The sequence below is a fragment of the Oncorhynchus mykiss genome, chromosome 30 (genome assembly GCF_013265735.2).
Source record: "Oncorhynchus mykiss isolate Arlee chromosome 30, USDA_OmykA_1.1, whole genome shotgun sequence".
In the NCBI taxonomy this organism is placed as follows: domain Eukaryota; kingdom Metazoa; phylum Chordata; class Actinopteri; order Salmoniformes; family Salmonidae; genus Oncorhynchus; species Oncorhynchus mykiss.
The window spans coordinates 15,494,481-15,517,692 of record NC_050570.1 but is presented as its reverse complement, the minus strand read 5'-3'; the positions used below and the strand labels follow the sequence as shown (position 1 = coordinate 15,517,692).

Below are 23,212 nucleotides of genomic sequence, written 5' to 3'. Positions count from 1 at the left end.
GTCCTCCAGCACTCCTCAATCATATACAGAGAGAGAAGAGACAACACACTGCATGTGCACCATCTCTACGTCAGAGGAGCAGAGGAAACACGCACACTCCATCAACCCGAAGAGAAAAGGGAAAAAAGGGAAAAGGAGTAGTAGTCATGGTTACCATAGACAAGAAAATAAAGACAGTCCTAAAATAAACCCCATCATTCCTTTGGCTAAACCAAAACCAGAAGGCTTGTGTTGTGAGTTCCAATCTCCGCCACACTTCTGATTCACTTCTGAAGACAAAGAAAGCTACCGTACATGTGTGAAGCGCAGGAGGCTGGTGGCACCTTAATTGGGGAGGACAGGCTTGTGGTAATGACTGGAGTGGAATCAGTGCAATGGTATCATATACATGGTTCCCATATGTTTGATGCCATTCCATTCGCTCCGTTCCAGACATTATTATGAGCCGTCCTCCCCTCAGCAGCCTCCAGTGGTGTGAAGTGTATAATTAAACACATTCACCGGCTCTCTGAATTCAAACATTTATTTCTTGATAGACAGACACGTCCAGGCAGATACACACAAGAAGGGAGGCGAGTTGTTTCCATTGAACAGCCTGTCTCCTGGCGATCCAGACTTGACCACTTAATAATTTACCCATGGTCTAAAATGCATGAGTGGACTCCTGTACATTCAGCTCTCTTTCACTCTCTTGCTCATCTGAAGGGCAGGTCAACACAATGATGCTCTGTGGTACAGAAGGAGAATAAATAATATTGCACATAAGGTGAAAGGCAACAGGATCGGCAACAAGAAATATGGCTTGAACCTGTCCATTTAGTCAGTCAGAGAATAATAAAATAGCACTGTTACAATTAATGTATCTTTTATATTTTTTTCCCCACCTTTATTTAACCAGGTAGGCAGTTGAGAACAAGTTCTCATTTACAACTGCGACCTGACCAAGATAAAGCAAATCAGTGCGACAATAACACAGAGTTACAGGATAAACAAACGTACAGTCAATAACGCAATAGAAAAATCTATGTACAGTGTGAGCAAATGTAGTTAGATTAGGGAGGTAAGTCAATAAATAGGCTGTAGTGGCGAAATAATTACAATTTAGCATTAACACTGGAGTGATATATGTGGAGATGATGATGTGTAAGTAGAGCTGCTGGGGTGCTAAAGAGCAAAATAATAAATAACAATATGGAGATGAGGTAGTTGGGTGTGCTATTCACAGATAGGCTGTGTACAGGTACAGTGATTGGTAAGCTGCTCTGACAGCTGATGCTTATTGTTAGAGAGGAAGATATAAGTCCCCAGCTTCAGTGATTTTTGCAATTCATTCCAGTCATTGGCAGGATAGATACAATAGAAGTACATCAATAATAATATACTGTATAAAGCTTTATGAGATAAAACATACAGCATGACACATATCTTCTTATAAAGCAGTAGAGGCTTTTTGCAGAAAATACACACCCACACAGCAAATTCTCCAGTGTAAAAAAACAAACAAAATGAACACAGAGTGTTAAATCAACATTGAAAGTGTTGAGTCTGTGGACCCATAGAGACATTGGAACAGTTTTAAATTAACACACTGCGTGAGTTTCAGGCCATTGTATTACACAAAGAATGGGTTTGATTTGTTCCTAAAGGGGTACAAACACTTGCAACTGTAATGGTACCCTGTAAAGTAAAAAAAAAAAAATGCTGGAAAATGTGATAATGGTGGTTTTGGTTCAAAGTGATTTGTATGAGTTTCTGGCCCATGGATTAGGGTAAAAATAGGCCTTCAAAGTAAGGCCTTGTGTAATACTTATTATATTTTGTTAAAAAGCTTATTTTTTTATGATACATACTCACTTAGGATCTCACTTGGTTAAGTTCATAGGACTGAAAATGGATGAATGCAACAACCATATCTCTGTCACCAACAAATACAATCATGGGTCAAACTCAAATTTACTCGAAATTACAAGTAACTCTGGGAAATATTTGAACAAGGTTTCACACAAAACAGTGTGTTAATTTAACACTGTTCCACTGTCTATATTGGTCCACAGACTCAACACTTTCAGTGTTGATTTAACACTCTCAGCTATATTTTTGTTTTGTTTTTAACGCTGGAGAATTTGCTGTCCATGTTTTCCAATTGCATAATACATTCTCCAGTGTTGACTGAGTATTAAAACATAAGTGTGCTGGAGTCTGGGTTGTGGTTAGCATAAAGGAGGAATTAAATACTGACATTGGGGGAGATTAAATACAAACCATCTGTCTCTTCAGGCCAGTTCTCGGGGGTATCTGTAAGTCCCACGGCACTGATACAAGGGGTGAATTTAGTCTATTTCCCGTGGGTTCAATCATTGTTTAGGCTCAAAGTGGGCACAAGCACAGTGCCTTCATTCTCCTCACACTGTAGCTGTGTGTGTGACTGCGTGCGACTGTGTCTGGCAGGCAGATGTCACTCAGAGTTCTTGTATTTGGTGAAAATGTTGTACAACACCCTCAAGGTGGACTTCAAGTTCAGGTTCACAATGTCTATAACCAAACAATGCACACAAAATAAGTAATTCATTATTTATAAAAACAAAAATAAACTTCTCTCCGAGGGAGAAAATCACAAACACAAAGAAAACCTCATGCTGCTTGACTGATTCTGGGTAATATTGGTATACAAACATAAAAATAAACACTTTTCTTTTGACAATTCATCCTGTGAGACTTTATATTCAGGAAGACAAAAGCTGGCGGGGTGAGGTTGGGTGTGTTTGGGTCACATGCTGGCTTAGATTTACATCAATGTTCAAGTATCTAAAGTGAGAAAAGAGCTCCACCTACTGGACATCTAAGACATTAAAGATACTCAAGCTTGATGAGCATTCCGATGACAGTCTAGATTCAGAAGGCTTCCTTCCCTCTTCTACTGAAAGTTCACTACCTGCATTCCCCATGTGTAACCGCTCTCCCTGTTCATCTAATGCAGGGGTTCCCAAACTTTGTAAAAAAAATTACAGCCAATGTTTACTTTTTTAATTGGGGTTATTACAATCTATTACAAATCAGTCTGACATTACTTTTGACAGTATTTCCATCTGAAGGAAGTATAGTTTGAAGTGTCTGAAATGCATCAGAAAGGTATTGGGATGTTCAGAAGATCATCAGGCAATAATGTTGTATGATATTCTGTGTAGAACATCATTGCACATTTTCTCTCACAACCCCATTTTTAAATCAGGCAAAAACACATGGGGTCGCAACCCCTAGTTTGGGAAACACTGATGTTATATATTGTGTCAGTACTGTACCGTCTGGTTTGGCTTTGGGTTTCTTCAGGCCGCCGTCCTGCATCAGCTCAAAGGCAAATGCCACATTGTGGACCTGAGGGGAACCAGGGGAGAGAATGAACAAGATGAACCTGCTAGCGGTCGACCAAAGAAACACCACTTCGACAAGTCCACCTCTCACAGAGAAACACCACTTCTACAAGTCCACCTCTCACAGAGAAACACCACTTCTACAAGTCCACCTCTCACAGAGAAACACCACTTCTACAAGTCCTACCTACCTTCTGCTCAAAGTTCTCCGGTGTGAGGAAGAAGTTGTAGAGGGGGACAAAGTAGTCCTCCAGCAGTCCCATCAGCAGAACCAGATACACACCATCAGCAAACTGGGATTGGCAAACATTGGCAACACATGAGGATATGGAAGAAGCAGTGGCGACCCATCATTCAGGGCCAGTTATGAACCCCACCAGGGCAGAGCCCCACCTGTTATGAACCCCACCAGGGCAGAGCCCCACCTGTTATGAACCCCACCAGGGCAGAGCCCCACCTGTTATGAACACCACCAAAGCAGAGCCCCACCTGTTATGAACCCCACCAGGGCAGAGCCCCACCTGTTATGAACACCACCAAGGCAGAGCCTCACCTGTTATGAACCCCACCAGGGCAGAGCCCCACCTGTTATGAACCCCACCAGGGCAGAGCCCCACCTGTTATGAACCCCACCAGGGCAGAGCCCCACCTGTTATGAACCCCACCTGTTTAGCAAAAAAGTATTATAGTCATATGTACTTGCTTGTTATTTTAGCACTAATACGTGTCACATATCAGTTTGTAAACAATGTAAAAAAAAATTTATTGAGTTAACAAAGCTGCATACAAACATGGTCTATTTTTTGCTTTCTTGAGTGAGGCAGCTCCAAAATGCAGGTGTTTCAGCCTAGCTCAGCGGCCCAGCGGAAAGTACAGAGCGTAGGGGTTGGTAATCTTCTGTAGTTGAGCCATGATTGGCTCAATGTTCTGTCACTCATGGGGACACTAGGTCACTGCAAAATCTACAGGGAGAGCTAGAAAGTTTAATCAGTTTTCATGTGGTTTCTTCCTTCACAGACTCCATGAAATGATGACCGCTTCCTGGTCAAAGGATTAATTCTGTGTGTGGTTTCCTAGAAACAAGGTTGGCTGATCTTACCCCTATGGCTCAACTTAAACCGCCAACCCCTAAAGTGTAAAGGAACGCATGTTTAAATCTCTTCAAATATTTGACCTCCTTCATAACATTGAGCTTGTCAGGTGTGTGATCCAAGAGTGTGTCAGATGCATCCCTTTCTGAGATGCAGTAAAAAAAATAATAATCAAGAAATCAAGATCTTAAACTCTGTAAAATGTGATTAATGCAACAGGCCTCAATGTTCAACCAACATCTACTCACCAAATCTACCTATCATCATTCTAGAAAAAAAGAATAGAAAACAGAAATGTTATTGTCATACCTACGTATACAATAAGGATCCCCCTCTCCCCCCAAAAAAGAAACCTAACAAAAACTGAACAATAGTACTTACTCTGTAGTGCTCGTCAGCTCCTTGGTCACATGGCGTCTGCAGTACGCCCTCCCTTTTCTAAAACAAACAATCTATACAGGTCAGTGGAAGAATCGGAATTGCGTCCTATCTCCACGTCTCCTCAAAACCCATTGGATGAGAAAGCCAGAGGTCCCTCCCAAGCGAGGATGAATGCAATTGAGATTCTCCCAATGAGTCATCATTTATTATTTTATTTCACCTTTATTTAACCAGGTAGGCCAGTTGAAAACAAGTTCTCATTTACAATCATGATGTGCAACAGATAATAGATATGTGTTGTGTCTCCTCACCTTGACCACCACCACCTGTACAGACATGTGTTTAGACAACCTGATGGGGGACAGATAGTGCATGGCCAGAGTCACCAGCAGGTACAGTATGGCCACCAGGTTCTTAGTATGGATAGCTGTGGATGGAGGAGGGGACCAGCAGAGGGAGCTGTCAGCATTCACCAGGTTTTAATTGTGACTACCGGTACTAAGGTAAAATGTTTAATGAAGTGCTTTCTAGAGGTAAATTTAATGGTAAAATTAGGATTTTTATTAGATACTTTGTTAGCATGATATCAAAGATAACTGATCACAATGCAGAATGTATTATTAAGTGTGTTAAATGTTGTGTTAGCCACTCGGACTGGCAATTGAATGGCACCTATCAATGTTTGGTCTTAGACTGTAAAATACAACTCACAGTCAACGCTCTACTCAATGGACCAGCTGTGAGGCCTGAGCAGCTGGTTGACAGACTCCAGTACAGTTTGGAGCATCTGCTTCTGTCCTCTCTCTGACTGGGTCACCTCAGCCACATTTATCTTCCGACCCGACAGCTTCTCTGTCACCAGCAGAGAAGAGACACACAGGGACTTATAAAGCAGTCGCTCAGAGCATCATAATAAACACAAACACACATACACTGCAAATGCTTTATAAACACTCACCCTAAACAGTTACACCATTTATCAGAATCAAAGAAACTGAAAACAGTGATGTTGATAGCATCAAAATATTATATAGTTCATCAGAAAAACACCAAGCTCAGCCACAGACAGACACTACACAGAGTACAAACAAATTATTCCTTACCAAATAACTTCTAGAGCACCTGTCCATCATAGCAATCCTCCTCCAAGTCTTTGAAGATGATCCTGTCCTCCTCCAGCTCATTGTTGATCCAGTCTAATAACACCTGGACACAGCAACATCCTTTAGCATCAGTGTATGTTCTCAAAATAAAGGGATACACACTACTGAGAGATGTGGATAAGTCACCAACCCTCTGAAGATCTTTCAATGTAGGATTCTCTGGAAGTTGGGTTCAGCATGTTCCTCTCAGCATCCACGAAAGTTTTACACTTTTGATCAGCTGAAAGCTTAGATGCAGCAGGTCTCATAAATTATAATCGATTGCCTTGAAAAACATGGTCTGGACTACAGAAATAATCTTCTGGGGCAGGGCTATGACACATCCGTCATGAGTGGAAAGCATTCTGCTGTGTCTGCACGGATTAAAAACAGCGCGAGATTAGCATTTTATGTGCACCGTAATGCACAGTGTTTGAATTTGGTTCTTGTCGATGTTGTAAAATCAGTGCCTGAGGCAGTTCACTTTTTTGCTCTCCTGCAGAAGCTTTATAACTTTGTATCTGGCTCATACGCTCATCTCAAGTGGCTTGCAGTTCAGAAAGAGATGTATCCACAGCAGCAGCCCAGGGAACTATAGAGACTTAAGGTGGGCATGCAGATACATGGCATGCCGTAATCTGAGGGACAGGCTTCCAGCAGTTCTGAGAGTGCTTCAGGATATCACACTTGAAAATAGTGGTGATAGATCAGTGGAGGCAAGGGGCCTTCTTTCTCAGATAGATTTACATTTCATAGGGCTTTTGTTTACCTTTTATAAAGTGCTTGGTGATGCCAAATGTCTTTCTGACATGCTCCAATCGAACTCTCTTGACCTAGCAAGGGCTGTGGATCTAGTAGGTGCCCTTACACATTACAGGACTACAGAAGTGAGGGTTACTTTGGAGAACTATGGGAAGAGATTGCAGAGCACTGAAAAATAAGTGTACAAACAGCATGTAAAAGACAGCCTAAAACAAGCTTAAGATTTCACGACTCATTGATGATGAGCACTGTAGCACAGAAAAATTGTGACCAAAGTGATGTTGAGAGCTTCCAAAGATCTATCTATTATCAGGTGCTTGACAGTCTCACAGCTGAGTTACAGAGGCGTTTTTCAAAGAAGAATTGCGAGATAATGCAAGGGGTCCAGTCTCTCAACCCAAAGAATACAACATTCTTGAATAAGGAGCCTGTTTGCCTTTGCTCAGACCTTTGAGTCAGATTTAGAGGACCTCAAACATGAGGTTCATCAAACCAAGCTGCTTCTTGATAGGAGAGAGAAAAGTGGAAGGGACAGACCGTCTACTCTCCTGGACTTTGTTGTGTTTCGAGAACCCTTATAAAGGTCTTCCATGAGCACTTTCGACTTTCTAAGATTTCTGTTGTTACACCAGTCAGCCGTGTTTCTTGCGAGAGAAGCTTTTCAGCTATAAATCTGATTAAAACCCACCTGTAACGGTACAAGCTACATAATTTTCACATTTACATTTTTGTCATTGAGCAGATGCTCTTCTCCAGAGCGACTTACAGTCTTGCATCCTACTTATAAGTGGTACTTATGTTATAGCAGTTTTAAAGTTGAAGAAATGCCTTGAGAAACTAGCCAATCTCTCATATGGGCCGTTCAGTTCTGTTGTTTGGGGGGCAGGATCTCCAAGTAAGGTTTGGACGGTCTGGCACACTGATTGGACTAGTGAGGTCAAGAGAGTGACACTGTTAAATATCACAGTCTATGAGTGACAGTCACCTCCAGGACTGTACACAGTTTCCCCCCCAGCCAGGGACATCGGGAGGTGGGTCTGGTGGGCAAAGATGTCTGGGGTTTCACACATGACCCTGGGACAAAACATGGAAGACATTCATTACAATAAAATGACAATCCCTCCACACTCAAATGGTTATTCATAGAAAGGTTGAATGCCTTACCTCTGGGTCTCCAATGGCAGAGTCAAAGTCAGCACAAACAAGTACCAAACCTGGGCTGAACTGAAACAAAGAGCATTGATTTAATTCAGTCATCATTTGAGATTGAAATGTAGAGATTGATCATCAGACATGTTTTGTGAGTGCTGCAGATGCAGGAGAATGCCTCACCTCATATGCGAGAACATGGAAGACGGAAAGGTAATCACTGTTCTCCTTCCTCACCTGTAACCACTCAAGAGATAAAATGAGAACTGAAGGCATAATGCTACTGAGGAAGAAACAAGGTCTTCTTAGAATTGAAATGACTTCTAGAATTCTACTTCTATGGCATTGACCTTGTTCCAGGTTAAGTTGCACCACACATTCTCCTATTCTATTTTCAAAGGCATACACTGGAATCCGTTAGGAGTGGGTTCTATCCAGGTCCTGCTCACCTCTTGACATTCTAGTGTTTCTTAGCATAGTGGGCAGCGATGGCTTGTTGTAAAAACACAGAAGCCGTTGCCAGACTGTGGTGTCTTGGGGGTCTGATAGGAGGGAGAGAATACCAACTACCAGATACTGTTAACTGACATACATGAAGTCCATGACACCTCGAGGGGCATTGTAAACATAACAGCTGAGGGCTAATCTCTTTATATAAATCAAAGACCACTTTGGAAACAAGTGTTTAATTATGAATTGTAAGTGCTATCCTCTGAGAATACATTGTACATGCTGTTTGCTTTTTACCCCCAAAATTATATTAACCTATTATTATTATTATTGTTGTGGAAAATGTAATCCAAAGATTAAGGCAGAGTATTCAATTGTATAATAACTTTAATCAAGCAACTGCAGGGGAGGGAGATCTGATTTCACAGGGAAGAACTCAGGAGTAAATGGTTCCATGTCTCTTATATAGTGGGAGGTGATAACTCAATCATATTATTTAGGCAGGTTATTTTATACAAGCAACAGTTCCAGAACACAATGGCCTTGTGTTAGGGTGCAGACATAACAGGAGTCTATGAAAGGCATAACGTCACAGTGCAACACAGAACACATCCCTTGGAAGTTACAACAGCTCACCCCACATCCTGTTCCCTGTCCCTTCAGACTCACCTGACCAGAGCCATACCGTTCCTCACTTTCCCCGTCATCACACTGTCCACCAGTGGTAGATGTTCTACAGTTGACCAAGATATCCGACACCTTAGCTAGCCTCTGCTTCTGTCAGTTTCAGTCGTGTTTTTTAAAAATATATTGTTTTGTTGTTTTTATCTTGACTGCACTACACATATCTCAATTGGGACAATAAAGATAATTATAGATAGCCCATTTCATCTCACTGGTTAGAAGTAGACTTATCCATACTGCAGTGTGCATAGAACAACATTATGTACAATAAGGATGGAGAATCACATAGGAGTTTGTAGCGGGTCATCTGCTCATAAATCAAAGCCGTTCCAGATCTCTTTCAACAGAGTTGTAAGGACTTTAAAGCAAAGTTAAGGGAATGTAAATAGCTGTACCTGTAAAACACGCTGCAGAGCAATACAACTTTATATTGGATTTAGAGGAACACATTGTGTATTTATTAGAGATGTTTGTGTCACCTGACCACAGGACAGTTTTGATTGGTTTTCATACCAAGGAACATGGACATTTACACATTTTGAATTTTGTTAATGAAATTGAATAATAAAGTGTGACGTGCAGATGTTGAGGTAAAAAAATGTTTTTTAAGTAAAAGTCAAAACTTCTCTCCCTTGTGGTATGAGTTGGTATAATATCTTACTTAGGCCATGTAAAAAAATAAAAAAAATATGGTGGTCACTCACAAGGTTACACCAGTCCTGCTAGAAAATAATGTGCTAGGGGGATATGGAAGAAAATCACACTAACACAGATTCAAATATATAAACAAATCTGAAGTGCTCCGTTACAGAGATTTGTTTTCAGAGCATGACATAACAGAAAATTAAGTAAAACTGCATGAGATCCTTCTCAGTATACCAGGGTAACTGGCTGGTGACTGGATCCTGTCAAACACAGATTGGAGCCATGGCACTGATAGCAGGCAATCACTACAATAACTACTGCCAGCTGGCAAGAGCCACCCTGCCAGACGGTAAGCTCCACAGCACCTGCCATGACCAGCAGCAACCGGGGCATTGTCTCAGTGCCGACTAGAACCCAAAACAGAAAACTGATCTATCATTGCCAAGATGCATCTTTACTGCCACCAACCAGAAATAAGTACCCCCAAAGCACAACACTACTATACATGATAATGTCTATTGAATAAAAGTGTTTGTCAAGCAACATTAGTTTTATGACAGTAAATGCTCCCATTGTTTGACGACAGGACTTATCTTCTTGGTCTGAATAGTTACTATAGGCATCATGATACTCTGAAAGTGACACAGGTTGGAACAGAATGCTGTATCTCAAATGTCTGATGAAACAAACCTTCTCCAACAGTCTTCACTCAACATTTTAATTCTCGCTCTGTAAAAAAAAAGAGAAAAAAGAGCTTGTTTCAAAAAAAAAAAAAAAAAAGCTAAACATTTTAGTTAAAAAAAGCAAAGGATAATTGCGTACAATCAGAGACAGTTCATTGTAGTCCTGTGGGAAGTAGCAGGGGCGTCAAGTTTTTTTTATCTGTCTTTGGGGAAGTGGGTGACAGAGTCGAGGTGGTGGCCCTTAAAGAGGAAACCTTTCTACCAGTTCCAGAGAATAGATATTGCGATAGATTGCCTGAATTGATACGATAACAATACATAGAACAGTAATGTGCACCACTGTTTAGTATTACTACTAGTTTGTTGTAGCCATCACCCGTATTAGCTACTGTTATGGTAGTGAATGGTATCAGCAAAATGCTGCATGCAAAAGTGGCCGTATCGATCATTTTAGGTTTATCGTCCCAGCCCTACCTCAGAACACCCCCATGGGTTACTGAGAAACTCCTAGAAACACATCACTTATTTCAAAATCATATCTCTGAACCCCACCAGTGCAGGAACGCTTTAAAACCTCCTGATAAAAAAAGGAAATAACAACAGAGATGTTGCTCTTGGTTGTGTGGGTGGCTCTGATGATTTCCATCATCACTATGACACACCTTGAGGAATGACTTTTGGCTTGGCAAAGTACCAAACACACTCCCACAGTCTACAGATACTCGCACATACAGTATGGACTGCTCTGCAGCCTGTAAAAACAGCCCAGTAGTCTAGGCAATGTAGTTCAAGGGCTTATTGAGGAGAAAGTAACAATACAGAAGGTTCAGATAGAAATGTATCGCGTAGACAAGATATGATCGTCATATCGAATAGGGGAATTGTGTCAGCTCTATTCATTAAATTTCTATCTGCAATGTTCGACGTCGCTGGATACAGCTCAGTAAAACATTGTTCCGTGTTGTGTTAGTTGAGCCAGATGGTGTTGAGCTGGGTCTGGTTCTTGATGCTGGTGTCCATCTTGAGCACCTCTCTGATGGCCATGGTGGCATAGGTGGAGGGAGGCAGAGAGAACTCCATCCTCAAAGCCCTGTACTTCCCCTCTGGAGGTGGGAGGAAGAGAAGAGAGGAGGGATGATGAAGAAAAAAAGAGTGAGGCAGAAACTTCACCAGAAAGAGGGCTGTCAAGAATTCTTTGTTTTTCTCTACCACTTAAAAATGGGGGTACACATACAAGCCAAGTTGAGGAGGAACACAAGTGATCAATGTACAGCAACATGAAGCTACAACAGACCTTTGTTGAAGACCGGAGGAGGTTGGTCCTCTAGTTTCTCCACATCAGTGTGAACCAGAGAGATACGAGGGTCATCATAGTTAATCACCTCCCTACACAAGGAGACGTAACAAGAAATACAACTCAACATTGTACCTGAAGAAATTGAGGACAGATTATCAAAAAATGTATTTGAAGTGCATTTAACAAAAGCCTCAATAATTATTAGGTGGGTGCTTATACATTTGTCCAGTATCACACATGTACAAGTGTGTATTATTCACATGTAAATTGGACATGTGTTTTTTGCATATCCCAACTCCCCGAGACACCCGTGGTGAGCGGGGGGTCACAGCCAGGGTCAGCCATTATCAGTGGTGACCTAGGAGCAATTAGGGTTAAGTTCCTTGCTCAAGGGCACATTGAAAACTGTCACCTTGTTAGCTCGGGGATTCAAACTAGCAACCTTTCAGTTACTGGCCCAACGCTCTAACCACCAAGCTACCTGTTGCCCTAATAAATAAATAAAACACATAGTACCAGTCAAAAGTTGACAACTACTCATTCCAGGGTTTATATTATCTACATTGTATCTACATTGTAGAATAAAAGTCAAGACATGAAAACTATGAAATAACACACACGAATCATGTAGTAAGCAAAAAAAAGTGTTAAATCAAAATATATTTTACATTTGAGATTATTCCCTCTCAACCAGCATTTCAATTAACAGGTGTGCCGTGTTCATTTGTGGAATCAGTTGAGCCAATCAGAACAGCTCAAATAAGTAAAGAAAAACAGTCAAGAAAATGTCAAGAAAGTTTCTTCAAGTGCAGTCACAAAAACCATCAAGTGCTATGATGAAACTGGCTCTGAATGAGGACCGCCACAGGAAAGGAAGACAGAGTTACCTCTGCTGCAGAGGATAAGGTCATTAGAGATTGCAGCCCAAATAAATGCTTCAGAGTTCAGGTGACCTGGCCTCCACAATCACACATCCTCAATCCAATTGAGATGGTTTGGGATGAGTTGGACCGCAAAGTGAAAAAAAAGCAGCCAACAAGCAAGCACTCAGCATAGGTGGGAACTCCTTCAAGACTGTTGGAAAAGCATTCCAGGTAAACCAGGTTGAGAGAATGCCAAGTGTGTGCAAAGCTGTCATCAAGGCGAAGGGTGGCTACTTCAAATATATTTTGATTCGTTTAACACTTTTTTTGGTTACTACATGATTCCATATGCGTTTCATAGTTTTGATGACTTCACCATTATTCTACAATGTAGAAAATAATTTAAAAAATAAAGACAACCCTTGAATACACCACGTCCTGGTGTACAAACGTTTGACTGGTACTGCATATCACACTCACGCACAATTTTTATTAAATAAAGAAATCCTCAGCTCCTTTTTAATGTCTTTGGAATGTGTAACGACATTTTGCATAATACTATTAGATAGCTCTTTACTAGTTAGCTATGACAGAAAAATGTTATATTACTTGATACCGAGGTGATAGTGAGTGTTACAGACCAGCTGACGTCACTGGGTTTGATGAGGATGCGTCGGTAGGCCCCGGCCAGAGAGTAGTCCCTCACCCTGTGTCTCATGTTGTCAATGTCCAGGTTATCTGTACTCAGCTTCTCCCTGTAGCCCTTCCCCACTGTTACATAACAGGAGGAAAGGACACAATCACATCTGAAACACACACCTCACCCACATATCTAAATAGAAGTGTATACTCCAGAGATATAGTAGTCCAGGGATTGAAATTCTTCTCCTCCTCTGCTTCTACCCCCACAAACAACAGGCATCAGAACAGCAGTTGTGTGGGAACTGTGCCCTGGCATGGAGGATAGGAGGATGCAGGGCTCTCTTACCGTGGTGAGTGGGGTAGATGACATCAAACCCTGGTAGGGGCATCACCACGTCCTGAATAGAGTGGGTCTCTGCCTCGGCTGCAGACAGCACAAACGCAGTGCCTGGAGATAGAGGGCGAATAGGATGTGTACATTAGTTGGTTTGAGCCCCTACATAGAATAAACACTAACTCAGTCCAGCCTAGCAGGTGGTCTTGAAGCCCTCTGTTCGACGTGGATTATCACACTTGAGAGCCATCTGTGAGACAGGCACTCTGGGCTGTGTGCTCGTCCTCTACAGAAGATTTAACAAAGGATTTAAAACTCAGTTGTCCCCAAATACACCCACACGAAGGCGCACAAGACAGATAGGACCCACCTCCTCTGAGTACGAGGTCTCCCTCCACAGCCTTCAGCCCGAAGGCCTCAATGCGTCTGCTGACCATGGTGTTCCACATAAAGCTCTGGTAGCTGTGGATGTACATCAGCCGGTTGTTACGAGGGATCTAGAAGATGAGGGCCAACACAGGGAGTTAACCCACCGTAAGTAAACCTGACGAAAACAGACTGAATGAATCAAACAAATCAACAGTGGACCCTGCGGTCAAGTTTGTTTCTCACCTTTTACAACATTTAATAACATAGAATCCATTGGAAACACACAGGGATAAATCAATCATGTACACGATGTTTGGAAAGTGTGTGCAAGTCACCCATTACTTCCCGATTAGTCATAACAGTGCATTTGCCAGTTAGTTTGTAAAAGCTGGCTCAGCTCACCATGGCAAATGCAGTGATGATGTTCTTCTTGCCGTACATGGAGAGGCCTCGGAGCAGCTGTCCCTCCACACAGCGTTTCACAGGTAGCTTCTTAAGCGCTGCCTCTGGGTCCTGGGACTGGGCCCACTCCTCACGACACTTCACTAGGTAACCTTTCTCCGCTGGAGAGAAAGGTCACGGCAAATTAAGTCGAACACATGATCTTGCAATAATGCTTTGGCCATCTGGTAGCTGACATTACATGAAAAACATTCAAAACCGAGTCAAATGAAGGAGAGTGGTTGTTTACCTCCAGGGCGAGGCTTCAGGATCAGATCTATCACTTCATTCCAGTTGTCTTGCAGGATGGCTCTGGTCCAGACACAACAACAGTCAAATCACCTATCCCCTGCCTACCCCATACCCGTGGGCCAGTTACACCATGCACAGAGTAGTCATGTTCTTGCCTGCAGACCCTATACCCTATGTATGTCACGGGAGGCTGCTGAAGGGAGGATGGCTCATAATAATGGCTGGAATGGTATTGTGTTTGATACCATTCCACATATTTCATACCAGCCATTACTATGCCCGTCCTCCCCAATTAAGGTGCCACCAGCCACTGGCATACGTGTGTGTGTCTGTCCTTACTTGCCAACCTGGTGTGTGGGCACGGCAGTGGTGCCAAAGCGCTGCATGCCGTAGTAGTTGATAAAGCCTGTCTCTCTGAGGGAGGTCATGGCCTGCTGGACCTGGTCATCTGTCCCGGTGATGTTCCTGTGGGAGACAACCAGCCAGTAACAAAACAGCAACACCGAGCAGATTAAAAGTTGTTGCTATTTGAATAAATGGGGATTGGGGAGTAGTTATAGTTACAAAGAATGTTATAGCAAAGACAGACATCACACACAGCTAGTATTCACTGACCTGATGACCACAGTAAAATGATTTCCCCGTAGTTCCCCCAGTTTCAGAGGGTGTTTCTTGTAGCAGAAGTTTCCCAGCTTGAAGTTATTGAGGCACTTGTTAAGGTGAGATAGTCTTTCTGCTGTGACCCTGAAGTCACAGGCAACATAAAGGCCCAGTGCAGTCAAAAACAGGATTTCCCTGTGTTCTATATACAATTCCACACAAGGAGGCTAGAATAATAGTGTGAAAATTGTGATAATGCTTTTTAGTGTAAGAGGTGTTTGAAAAGAGTGCCTGAAATTTCTGCTTGTTTTGCGTGGGTGGAGTTTTGGCCTGTCTGGCAACAATCACCAGGCAGTATAAGTTCATAGACCAATAAGATCGATTTCAGGTAAAATACCCCTCCAATTAGGCCCCTCACTCAGACCACTCCCAGACAGTCCTAGTAAAATTCTTGCTTGAGGAATTGCTCTTTGCTAAGAAGCAATTTTTGTAAAAAAATATATCTAAACAACCTTTTAATTGAAAACAATCACAGTAAAGGCTCTCCACAGCGATTTCATAGTCAAATAGAGCTACAGAGCTCCGTTTGTGCCGGGTTCCCAAAATCCTGCATCACAAAAGTATGTAGAACTACGTAGAGCTACGTAGACAAACCTCCGTTGGATCTGTTGCAGTTCCATTGCATAGAGGATGTAGAACTACGTAGAGCTACGTAGACAAACCTCCGATGGATCTGTTGCAGTTCCATTGCATAGAGGATGTAGAACTACGTAGAGCTACGTAGACAAACCTCCGTTGGATCTGTTGCAGTTCCATTGCATAGAGGATGTAGAACTACGTAGAGCTACGTAGACAAACCTCCGATGGATCTGTTGCAGTTCCATTGCATAGAGGATGTAGAACTACGTAGAGCTACGTAGACAAACCTCCGATGGATCTGTTGCAGTTCCATTGCATAGAGGATGTAGAACTACGTAGAGCTACGTAGACAAACCTCCGATGGATCTGTTGCAGTTCCATTGCATAGAGGATGTAGAACTACGTAGAGCTACGTAGACAAACCTCCGATGGATCTGTTGCAGTTCCATTGCATAGAGGATGTAGAACTACGTAGAGCTACGTAGACAAACCTCCGATGGATCTGTTGCAGTTCCATTGCATAGAGGATGTAGAACTACGTAGAGCTACGTAGACAAACCTCCGATGGATCTGTTGCAGTTCCATTGCATAGAGGATGTAGAACTACGTAGAGCTACGTAGACAAACCTCCGATGGATCTGTTGCAGTTCCATTGCATAGACAATGTAGAGCCCTTAATGTACTTAATTGTTACCCAGAAATGGCTGCGTTGGACTTAATTAATAAGAACATAATTACATGTTTGTCAGTTTGATGAGTGGCAGGCAACCACACTCACTTGAGAACTGCAATCTCCTGCACAGTGATGGCTCTCTTGTCCTTGGTCCCCATGTAAGAGAACACATTAGGCCTCATCCTAGAGAAAAGCAGACGCACAATGTCAGTCAGGGGTTGTACAGTTTAGTAGAAGTTTTTCTTACACATCCTGTGAGAAATGCTATGAGAAAAAAAACAAGTGTTCTACCTGAGGAACTTGGACAGCACGTTGATGGCCTCCATGGTGTCCTTGTTCTCTTTGTAAAGGACAAAGTGGCAGAAGGCCCCACGGCTCTTAGGCCAGGAGTGTTTCCTGGGGGCTGTCCAGGGACACAGGAGTAAGTCGTGGAGACACAGGCAGAGGATCAGATATCTAACACCTTCTGTTAGCAGAGAATACATCCTCATCAGTGTTCAGGCCTTTGATAAGTTACTGAAACTACCTGGCGCTTTCATCTTTTTGGGTGGAAGCAGCTTCGTTACGGGCCCCAACACATACAGCATTAACCACTTCTCTAACAAATTATGCCGGGAGCATCCTGCATGTCCCAAGATGTCTGAATAATTTAAATGCTGCACTTGAACACTCATTCCCCATTGCTCTAAAGTATAAACTAACCAACTGAGGTTCTGTTCCCTTAGCCTGAACAATATGATAACAGTTCATCACACCCTGAAAATAGTCATGACTATTTATTTACCATAAAGACAATTGTGCAAGACTGATGATGCCATGACAGATAAGGAGCTGATACTTAATCAGATGTGAGGCTACAAACATTTAGACTAGTCTCCTGAAACCTTTAAATTGCATATACCTCTCTTTTTCTGAGCAGTGTGGACAAGGATTTCTTACCTGCAGTGATTTTGACCTCTGTCCACACAGAGAAGAGCAAAAGGAATAGAATATAAACGATAAAAGACTGTTACTAAAATAAGTTTATGGACCGTTAGGCAGACAGACCGACGGGGGTGGTGAACCAGCATGCAGGTTTGGAGTGCTGTTGTGTCAAACCATTTCTGTGCAGCAAGTCGTGTGCCACGGGCATGACAAAGCAATTATTTTATGACAACAGTGCTGTGCTCTTTTTGCACAAGCTACTGAATTCACAGGATATTATTGATGTGAATAATGTCAATGTCTTAACTGATCTCAAAATAGGCCAGTCAAGGAGATTCTGCTGATTTGTTGGGCCTAAAAGTCAAGATCTATGTGCTCTCTCACAGGCCATGGGCCTGGTCAGGATCTTCATGCAGGTTTGTTGTGTTGACATTGCACATGCACCTGTTCATTCATGCAGCCTGCATTTTATCCCATACGCTAGCCAACCCAGTATTTTTTATTTTATTTAACTAGGCAGTAGCTACTCGGCTCAGACAGAACCACATGCAGTGAGAACCAAAGAGGCCAAGCTGAACAAGGGCATGCAGCACAACCCTTTCCAACCATTCAACAATAACTTTCCTTATTCTGAAATGTAAACTCTTTATTGAAGCAAGAGACACAAACTTGAGAGCGACTTGATTCTGTTCTATGACAGACGTTACAGAGATTTCACCCTGCGAAAATAAACCAGAGAGATACAAACCCAGAAAAGGTCCATTACACCCATCTCCCATTCTCTTGTCTCTACCTGCGAGTGCTTTCTGCCCGGCTGCGTGGTAGGCTACGATGAACTTCTTTCCCTCCTGCTCCTCTGTCTTGGTCTCCAGTCCAGGGTACAGGGTCTTGACAGCTTTGTGGACCAGGGTCCGTTTCTCTTTGGTGTCATCCGCCATCTGTGTTCAACCAGAAGCAACTGGTCACCTTTCAAGATAGGTGAACTATTCAACGTTATATAAACCCACTGATCAAGGTGGATAACAAACTACTACTAAATTCTCAGACTTAATTAATGGGTTTGGAGAAAGTCAGCGTATTTACCTCTATGGACACGTTGCCCTCTTTTTTCTTGAAGAGCTGCAGCTGCTCAAGTTGGTGTTTCTGCTCCTCTGTGAAAACCTCAGACCCTGGCTGCTCTGCCACACTGGCTTCCTAGCACAAGACAAACCCAACATCAGTTTAAAGATGGAATCCACAGTTGGGGAAGCAGGACTAACTGGTGTCTCCAGGTGGCCACACACATCTCTCCAAAGTGTGCACAGTTGTCCCTAAGCAATTTTATGATTCGAAGAAGAATCTTCAACTATAAGGTACTTTTTGGAGCTCTCTTAGCTGTGCTGCTGAGGAACTAGAGCAAGCACACTTGTAGTTTTGTTTGGAACACAACCTACATCCCTGAAATCACAACTACTGTTGTTGTTTACGCAATCCAAAAGCGGCCCATTATAAATTGCAATTTGAGTCAGGTGGCCATGATTTCTAAGCTTGTTCTCTTGCCAACGTGACTAGCTAAGTTATAAAATATGATCTTACACAAGGCAATTTGGTGCAGCTAGGAAGAAGTCATGAGTGCATTCAGGTGCGTGTGCTTTCTTCACAATATAACATATGCTCATTGTGTTCAGAACTACCCAGGGTATGACGACACTTCATCTTGTAAGTTGACTTCAAACATAGAAATCATAAATATTGACACTGTATATGACATGAATTTTGAAGTGAGATGGGACTGGGACTCACGGGTGTTTGGCTTGCTTGTCAAGGATGTATTTACTATAATCCTTAACATCTCATCTTTCAAAATACACAGAGTCCTCTTAATTTACAGCATTTCTCTTACTTAGACAAAACATTTTCTAAAGTTACCCAATTACCAGGAGGGATGAGGTCAACTTCTTGTTGTGCGCGGTGCTCAAATTCAGAACAGCTGTCAGTCAAAACCCATACAGCACTGTGAAGTGCAGAGGAATAGCTTTGACGTCACGTATAGCATGTTACTGTACAGCCACGACGTTCCAATTTAGGTGCTTATTAGTGCTCAAATCTTCCATCTCAATCACGTATACGGGTACGAGTGTAAAGGGCTACGGAGTCAAGCTTTAACTTCAGGAATGATTATGTTTCACTCTAAAACTGCAAGACGAAAGACAGTTCTACTGATACATTGTTAGCTCACCTCAGCCTCCTCAGGGACCGAGAGATCATCCAACTGCACTGTCTTCCCTTCTTTGTTGACCTCATGTACGACAAAGTCAGAGTACCTAAATAAAGAGTATTAGATTTTCTGTCATAGTGAAACGCACACAGCAACACATATACATCACGCCATGGATCAGATCACACTACAGCCTGACTGGAATCAGTACAAACCTCTCCTTGAGGATCCCAGAGAAGCCCTTGTGTTCACTGACAAATTTCAGAATCCCCACATCCAGCTCTGTGAGCCCATGCTTCATCATCTCTGCAAAAGCCTCTCCAGAACCTAACCCAGCCCCTTCTCCATCCTCCTCTTCCAGTGGCTCTGTCTCCTCCCCCTCTGGCTCTTCTGCCTCATCCTGGGCTGGCTTGTGAGAGTGTCCTCCTTTGTTGTTCTCATCCTTCTGGACTCTGGGTCTCTTGGTGCTGTGGGCCACCTCATCCTCCAAGGCAGGGCAGGCCCTTTTCTCCCCCCCAGGGGAAGGGACCAGCATGGGCTCTGCATCCGCCATAGGACACAAGCTGAGGGTCAAGAGAAGATGACATGTGAATGAATAGGTCAACATCCCCACCACTACTAGACACTTCTCTTACACTAATTATTGGTAGAGTTGTGGCAAACACTGACTTAAAAAAAATATATTTAACATTTGAAAATGATGCATGTTGCGTTTATTTTTGTTCAGTGTAACTTGTTAGTATCAATGTAAACATAACATGATAATTATTCTGGTTGGCTATAATCAAAGACAGTAAGTACTCTGTGCTAGCTAGCGGGGTTCCTTGCTGAAACAGTGTAACAACAACTTTTCACCCTGTGACTAGGATGTAAAGACATTGTTGGTACAGTTCCATCCAACTGTCGAATTGCAAATAAATGGCAGATGGTTAGGAGACGTGTTTAATTTCACATTTGTCTTTTGGCATCATCAACTGGCTAGGTAGTTTGGTTGCTAGCTAGCTAACGATAGATATTAGCGCATAACAATAACCTAAATCGTAACATGACTTGCTAAAGGAGCCAACACATGCTTAGCCATGGAAAAGCTATGCATCGTTACATGAATGCCAAATAAAATACTGACATAAACTGTTATTTAACTTTGAAATCTGATTCACCTACTTATTCAGTAGAGTACGCACAGCGAAGTACCCCAGTTTTCCTACACACGTGTGTGTGTGTGTGTGTGCTCGAATCCGGAAAAAGTCATGTCTTGAAACCCGCCCATATCAACACTTATTGGCTGAAGGACATGTCAATAAAGAAATCTCTCGTTTCTTTAACGGTAGTGGTACTCGTTTAGCATGGCCCGGTATCCCGGGTGTATGGATATTTCCAATGGAGCTGTCTAAAATGAGAGGTCGGGGCCCACAGATAGCATATGATAGCGAAACAAGTAATTTAGCACGTGGAGTAATTAGTAAGATTCTGTGTTTTCAAATACAAATGATTGCTTTGATAACAACGCGTTTATATGCCTTCCTAATGAAAACTAGTTCGAAAATTAAAACATATATTTTATGGAAAAGATATGTATGTTTCTGGAAGATGCACCATGCTGCCTTTTTCACAACCGGGCAGCGCCGATTACTGTTCGTTTTGAGAAGGTCACTCACCCCTTTTGCCCGTTTCTCTTACGGGACTGTTGCCCAGCATAATCGAATCCGCCGACTTGGATCAGAATTAGGGTTATATTGGCCAAACGACACAGTGTTTCAATATAACGCTATCTTTCATTTATGAATAGTTTATAATTCAGCTGCCTCATAGTGTTCAATGCCGATTATAGTTTATATATTTTATACTTCTAATAGTCTAGTAATAACTAGGCCTATAATAATAAAATGTAGGCTAATCGCAGTTTGCCAAGCCAGGCCTTTTCTAAAATGTAAATCTAAAAAATACAGATGTCGTTGAGAAATAGGCCTATTTGCAGGATAATTGTTGTTCTGGGTCAGATAAGGTTATATATGTGATCCAGGGTGAGATAATAACTGATTAGGTTTGCCATAATATGACCCACCAGCTATGGATTGATCGGGTGACACAACAGATAACTAAATTGCAGATACTTTTTGAAACTCATTGACCTAACCTGCTAAGCCTATTCTGGGTCCATTTGAGATAGGCCTAGTCATTCCCCAGAATCCTAAACAGCTTTGAACATTGGATGGGATCCTAAAGAAGGAAACTTTCCCAGAACCAGCATGTCAATAACATGTTTTGAAAAAAATATAAAATAGGGTGGACAATTCAGCAGGAGGCTCTGTGTTATTCAGGGTTCCCTTTGCTCATGATACGCCCCAGTTAACCTACACTCTCAGAAAAAAGGGTTCCAAAAGGGTTCTTCGGCTGTACCTTTTTTGGTTAGAATCCTTTTGTTCCATGTAGAACACTATGTGGAAAGGGTTCTACTTGGAACCAAAAAGGGTTCTTCAAAGGGTTATCCTATGGGGACAGCGGAAATAACTATTTTAGGTTCTAGATAGAGGCCTACTGAGCTAATAGTGCTTTGGCGTGGGGATAAATAGGGAAGCGGGCAGGGGAAATATTTTAATGTTCAAGACATCAGAGACATTGATAAAATGGGGATAGTCTAATGTTGTCCGGAGGGACTCAGTCTTTCTGGTTTTGGTTCTTTCAATTTAAGCGCTCCTTTTCGCGCTAACCTCAATTGTGACAGTTGTGCGCGGCCACGTAGTATAGAGCTCCAGTTCTTGAGCGCGCCTCCTCCTCCTAACGACAGAGGGAGTGCGCGTTCTCCAGAGAGAAGGCTGGAGACGAGAGAGTGTGAGATCTCGGCTGCTGCCGTTGAGCTGCCGCTGCTGCTGAAGCGAAGGAGGAAAACATCATGAGCTCCAGGAAAGGTATGAAAATATGTTCTATTTTTCAAATATTCCGACTACGGGACAGCTTTTGTTGGTTTTGATAAGAGGTGGTGAAATTACGCGCGTGCGGGGGTTTCCAACCTTTTTGGTTATGATGCTTGGCCGGGCCAGCTAAAGCTCGAGACTGATGTGTTGTTCTTTCTCTCTGTCCCTTCTCGGTGCTCGGACCTACTTCTACATTAATCTAATCTCTTCTAGTGATGGCAATCCAGGCCCGAAAGAGAAGGCCCAAGGGGAAAAAAGACAAAGCAGCCCACGGAAGGAGGTAAGCAGAGCGGTGTTCGGAATGGAGTGGTATTTGGTGGTGCTGTGCTCGTTTGTTATGTCTCTTGTGTCAGGTCGTGACAGCGGTTATTAAGCTTTCCATAGAACGTCAGCCAGCTAAGCTGTCATTGTTGGCAGTGGCTGGTTGAGTAGCTGGTGCGAAGGCAACATACGGGGGAAGAGTCTGTTTTGGGCAGGTATGGCAAAACGCACACATAGGCAGGCATATTGCGAGGGCGGTGGTGCAGGTGCTGGTACGGGAACGCTGGTCCAGCTCGCCTGGACGCTCCAACTGTGTGGTGTCGGAAGTTGCCATTGGCAACGTCCCTCGGGCCCCCTTGTGTATGGATAGGTCGATGGATATATCGTGCCTGGAATGGCTTTTTGCCCAAGGAGGATATGAATTGCATGCTGGAGTTGTATATAGCAGGA

At 42.7% G+C, this 23,212-nt stretch overlaps 2 protein-coding genes and 1 pseudogene across 3 annotated transcripts in view; 1 reads left to right on the top strand and 2 right to left on the bottom strand.

Moving 5' to 3' along the window:
• Positions 1–540: 540 nt before the first annotated feature.
• LOC110522746 lies at positions 541–6,359 on the bottom strand (annotated as a pseudogene).
• A 2,353-nt stretch (positions 6,360–8,712) lies between these two features.
• On the bottom strand, positions 8,713–20,886 carry LOC110521410 (pseudouridylate synthase 7 homolog). Its single transcript, XM_021598941.2, has 16 exons — positions 20,751–20,886; positions 19,802–20,149; positions 19,608–19,692; positions 18,473–18,583; positions 18,183–18,327; positions 16,757–16,868; positions 16,571–16,648; positions 15,169–15,297; positions 14,893–15,018; positions 14,552–14,613; positions 14,263–14,423; positions 13,862–13,988; positions 13,504–13,605; positions 13,157–13,286; positions 11,650–11,741; positions 8,713–11,458 (listed from the first exon to the last, which is right to left on the bottom strand). Exons 2-16 carry the CDS (start codon positions 20,137–20,139, stop codon positions 11,322–11,324), a joined length of 1,935 nt encoding a protein of 644 aa, XP_021454616.2. The 5' UTR covers positions 20,140–20,149; positions 20,751–20,886; the 3' UTR covers positions 8,713–11,321.
• Positions 20,887–22,355: 1,469 nt separating this feature from the next.
• Positions 22,356–23,212, top strand: part of srpk2 (SRSF protein kinase 2) — a 103,009-nt gene continuing 102,152 nt past the window's right edge. For both annotated transcript variants that reach the window (XM_036969498.1, XM_036969497.1), the window contains exons 1-2: positions 22,356–22,495; positions 22,715–22,781. In XM_036969498.1, coding sequence (XP_036825393.1) covers positions 22,480–22,495; positions 22,715–22,781 — 83 coding nt within the window. In that variant the 5' untranslated portion in view covers positions 22,356–22,479. The remainder of the gene's footprint in view (positions 22,496–22,714; positions 22,782–23,212) is intronic.